At 33.3% G+C, this 5,142-nt stretch overlaps 1 protein-coding gene across 1 annotated transcript in view; it reads left to right on the forward strand.

Annotated features, from left to right (window-relative positions):
* The window catches only part of LOC106468230 (6-phosphofructo-2-kinase/fructose-2,6-bisphosphatase-like), a 32,364-nt gene extending 27,573 nt beyond the window's left edge, over positions 1-4,791 (forward strand). The window contains exon 9 of the mRNA XM_022396564.1: positions 38-4,791. Within this exon, the coding sequence (XP_022252272.1) occupies positions 38-97 (60 nt within the window). The 3' untranslated portion in view covers positions 98-4,791. The remainder of the gene's footprint in view (positions 1-37) is intronic.
* Positions 4,792-5,142: the final 351 nt, after the last annotated feature.

Here is a 5,142-nt window from a genome sequence, read left to right on the forward strand (position 1 = left end):
CTTTGTCTCGTTTTCTTTCTTTCTTTTTTGAATGTAGAATTGCTGTAAAAGTCGATCCACTGAGGAAGCCTTAATGACAGTTCCTTTACACTTCTAATTGGACAACCAGTGCAAAATCAGGAAGTTTTCTTATAATTTTTTGTTTGTTTTCATTTAGTTTTGTGAGAGTTTTAAATGTAGTACGACCAGTAGTTTTTTAAAAGTGACTCTTGCTGTTATTAAAAATACTTCTAAAGTATTCACACAACTAACAAGATAGAACAAAAGAACTTTCGTGTCTCAAGTAAATCGTAGCCAGGTGGAATTCAAAGTGTAAATTTAATGCTTGTGTAACCTTAGAAAAGCAGTGGTTTTTCCTTGAAAATTACTCTGCTTATCAATCAAAAAACAGCATGACTGTCACACCTTAACTTCATTTTAGACATATTATCATTTTACTCATAATAAAATCCTTTTAGAACTATTTACAAACTATCGAGTATCAAAATAACTTTTAAATGCGTTCTTTTTTTTAATTACAGTTAAACTGTTATTTACTGATTTCAAAAAAGAAATTCCTTCTACTTGTGTTTTTTTAGACTTTGATTTTTGTTTATGTGTTAACTTGAAATAGTCCTCCCCCACTGGGTGAGCAGTAAGTTTATGGACTTACCATGCTAAAATCTGGGGTTTGATTCCCTGCAGTGAACAATGTGCTGATTGTTCAGTGTGTAGCTTTGCATGAAGAAAACAACAACTTTAAATAGAAGTCTACATTAGGAGTTTTCACTTTACTGTAGCTGTATGTATATCTCACCGGTAAGGGGGTGAACCTTGTTAGTGCTGAGTTTTGCTCACAATTGTAAATAAATTAAAGAAAAAGTATTCTACTTTATATGTAAGTATGTGTGTGTGGAAAATTGTAGGAACTTAGCAATACAACAATGTAGTTACAAGACTTTGGATTGTGGCTGTATAATCAGATTTTATTAGTAGTAAAGATTTTATCAAAGTGTTTTTTCATTGTTTGTCTAAAGACATATTGTTAACTTTCAGAAAATCTTGAGACAATAGGGTATCTGATCTCATCTAGCAGTCCTAAATCTGTTTCCATTAAGTGTGGACAGTCACAAGTTCAAATTCTTACAAGCTCCTTTAACATCAAATCTACTTGGTTGTAAAGTCTTATCCCAGAAGAGCCAAACTGTTAAAAGTAGTGGTATTGTAACCACTATTACAGTTGTGTGTGTTGTTAGTTCCTCTCAAGAATGAACTACAAATTAGAGAGTTAGTGATTTAATTCTGTCTTCAGTTCCCAGTATTTTAAATCTCTCGAATTCCATTCAAGTTGATTAAATACATAAATGTCACTCGTACTACTAAACTGTGAATTTATTATTTAGAAATTTGTTTCTTGTAGTTGTGATTGTTGTTCATTAGAAACAGTATTTGATCACTTGTGTAGGAGGTTAGTTATTTAGAGTATAAAGTTTAAACAAAATGCAGAAGTGTCTTCCTGAGGTAAAAATTTTGAGAGCTTCAGATGAAAAGAAAACAGTTAAGATAATTCTTATTCTTGCTGGTTTGTGATCACAGTATACTGCCATATCACTGGTTATGTTGAAAACTGTATCAATTATGTGCTATACTCTGTTTTTCTAAATCCTGATATTCTGTTTAATCATGCTCTTTATGGAGTGGTTCATTATTTGATTAACTTCCCATTCATTATAAAATTTGATCTTGATGTTTTGAATGTGAAAAACGGTAAAGTTACATTTGTTTATATTTTACAGGAAAAGTCTGTCAAGCGTTGTTTGTAAGTTAAACGTACTGGTACTAACTTAAATATTAAACAATTGGTGATGCCCTTGGCTTAAGCACCCCAAACTATTGGTTCTGACCCTTAAGCATTAAACAGTTGGTGATGTCTCGATGCCCCACATCAGTGTAACACGCGATGAAAAGCCAGTCTTTGGGAACTGTAAAATGTTTTGTGTGTGTGTGTTATTAAGGTTCATAATAGTAACAAGACAAATTTTATTATTTTTGTTTTCTGAAGGATCTTTAGTTTATGCCAGTTTTAAATCAATACTGCTTGAAATAACACGTAGGATATAGTATTTGAATATAGCCTTGGCCAGAGAACTTGACCTAGAGTCAACACTTCGATACCCAGACGTGGATTTTCGTCAGGTTTTAACATCATAACAGCGAACCTCAACCGAGTTACTCATATCCATAAAACATTTCATGAGACTGACGTAAACAGAATACATAATCAAAGAGCCTATCTGACAAGACTTCTAACGCGCGGAAACAGTATAGGTTTCCTGTGTGAAGCAAATAGTCCAGAAAAATTACATAATTTATTAATTTAATAATACAGTTGGTCAAATGATAAGTTTTGATATTTAAAACATGCGTACTTTTACAATGCCAAGAAACCTTCCTCGCTAGAAGAAATAACATTTTCCAATTAGGTATGCCTAATTAGTTTTACGTATCTTAAATTCAAACCGGTCGCTGTGTTTGGAAGGCGCTACATATATTAACAGTAAACTGTCATTGGGGTTATTCCCTAGTATAAACCACCGAATATGACGGAACTTGCAAACTTCACAATTTAAAACACAATTACACAATAAGACGTAACAAAATGCTAAATTGTGTTGAATATCGGTATACCACGTAAAATATTAAAACGTGGTTTTTTCGGCTGAATTCGAGAACGTAAACAAATTTATTATTCATCACTATTAGGCCTAATGCTGCCGTCGTTAACGTGGCGAAACGTAACAAGTAGTGATTTATTTATTGGCATGCGCCAGTTAATGCTTCGTCCACGTTAAAATAGCTGCTAATTATATATTAGAGACGGCTGATATGGGTATTAAAACAAAAACAACTGCCTGCTTAGGTCATCATCAGGTTAAGAAATTGTATCGCGGTGTCGGACTGCGTTTCAACCTTTTTCGACTACTAAACAAACAGTTTGGATTAACAGTTGTGTACCTGACCAAGACGGCCCGGCATGACCTGGTTAAGGCGCTCGACTTGCAATCTGCGGGTCGAGGGTTCGAATCCCCGTCACTCCAAACATGCTCGCACTTTCAGCCGTAGGGGCTTATAATGTGACGATCAATCCCACTATTCGTTGGTAAAAGAGTAGTCCAAGAGTTTATGGTGGGTGGTGATGACTAGCTGCCTTCCGTCTAGGCTTACACTGCTAAATTAGGGACGGCTAGCGCATATAGCTCTCGTGTAGCTTTGCGCGAAATTCAAAAATAAACAAACCTGACCAAGCTGACATATACGTCTTTGCAAAACTTTAGGTGACACTGTAACCTAATTTGTTTTTTAAAATTTTTGCGACCTGGTGGAAGACCCTCCTCACTAACAAAATATTAGAACTGCCTCTATTAATTTTGATGTTTACACAAAACTTGTATTTACCTAATGGGGATATATATATATGTATGTATTTATAAACAAGAAAGTGCACTTAGCTGTTTTGGGGAACAGTTGCGATACAGTAGTTTTCAACGCGCATGATCAGAATATGTAGTTTCATAGTTGGTTTTGTCATTATAACTTTCATTTCAAAATACACCCATTTCTGAAAAGCAGACTTTGGCATACAAGATCGGTCGGAATATTTTTTTCAAATATTTTTAGTTGGTAGCTAGAGTGAATGTATTTTTCACGTAAAGCAGTTTTTTGGGGGAAGGGGGATATTTGCTATAGTTGGTCTCAAAATGCCATTTAAAACATTTTATTCGAAGGTGCCCGATAAAATCTGTTGATCAAAAAAAGTTTACAAAGCATCGATAGTGAGATATTTTTTCTATGTGCAGTAGAATACAACTAACCGAGAGAAAGCTTTATTTCACTGTGTACGAGTATGTTGGTGGTGTAATAACCTGAATAAAACTTTTTTCTTGGTTAAACATTTTACTACTTGAGGTTTTATTCGAAGGAAAAGTGTCGGTTAGTCGTATGTTGCTCTACCATAAGAAAAATACGAGAAAATCAACACACACCCTTTTAAAATCAAGTACAGGTTTTTAATTTCAAGGGAAATCATATCTGGTTTATAAAATAAAGCGTCACCGAACCTGCCCGCCTTCTCAGCCGTGACGGCGTTATAAATGTAACTGTCAGTCCCATTATTCGTTGGTAAAAGAGTTAGCGGTGGTTGGTGTTGACTAGCTGCCTTCCCTCTAGTCTGTCACTTCTAAATTAGGGACGGCTACGCAGATAGCCCTCGTGTAGCTTTGCGCGAAATTCAAAACAAACCAATAAAATAAAGTTTTATTCAGATATGAAATTTATTGTGCGTAATATATGTTGTGTAAAAAAAAAATCATTTATGATTTACAAAGAAAGTGTAATTGTTTGTTACTGTTTTCAGTCGATTTAAAGGATTTTAGTAATTGAATTTTAATTAAAAGCTAAGAATTAGAAAATATTAAGATTAATTTGTGTTTATTGTCTTCTATTCGTTACTGTAAATATTCAAATATTATATTTTAAATATCATTTGTTGTACAATTTATAGATACTTTATTCTTCTTGTTAGCCATTAACCTAACGAAGAACGACACATTTGTTATATTATTGGTTATGGAAAGTGAGCGAGAATTTTAATTCACAAATAGACTATTTTCAACTCAAGAATATGTTTGTGTATTTTGACGTGACTGTGTATGTTAATTAACTATACAAAGAAGGAAATTCTTGAAACCCAAAGTAGCGGGTTTTAGTTTCTCCGTGTTTACAGAGTTTGGAAATAAATTAGTTCTTCAATTACTGCGGTCTTTTTTCTTTATTTCTTACTACACGAGCTTTTTTTTTTTTTTTTTTGCGATTAGTTTGTATGGTTGATATGTTTGTGTAATATCCATTTTACTGTGCCGCTAGTAGGCGCTAATGTGGCAGGATGTGTTAATTAAACTGAGGTATAGTAACATTATAAGCCAAGTTAGCGTTGAAAATTAATAAGTTAGTACGAATATTATTTGATAAAGTAAATTAACAAAAACAACTAAAAGTCAAATATTTGAACTTATTTGCTTCCCTGGTTCTGAATTTAGAAAGTGAGCGTATCTATCTTTACTGTTTTTAACAATTTTATTTTAAAATATAGTTTTCACAATATAA

The sequence above is a fragment of the Limulus polyphemus genome, unplaced genomic scaffold (genome assembly GCF_000517525.1).
Source record: "Limulus polyphemus unplaced genomic scaffold, Limulus_polyphemus-2.1.2 Scaffold2924, whole genome shotgun sequence".
NCBI lineage: Eukaryota > Metazoa > Arthropoda > Merostomata > Xiphosura > Limulidae > Limulus > Limulus polyphemus.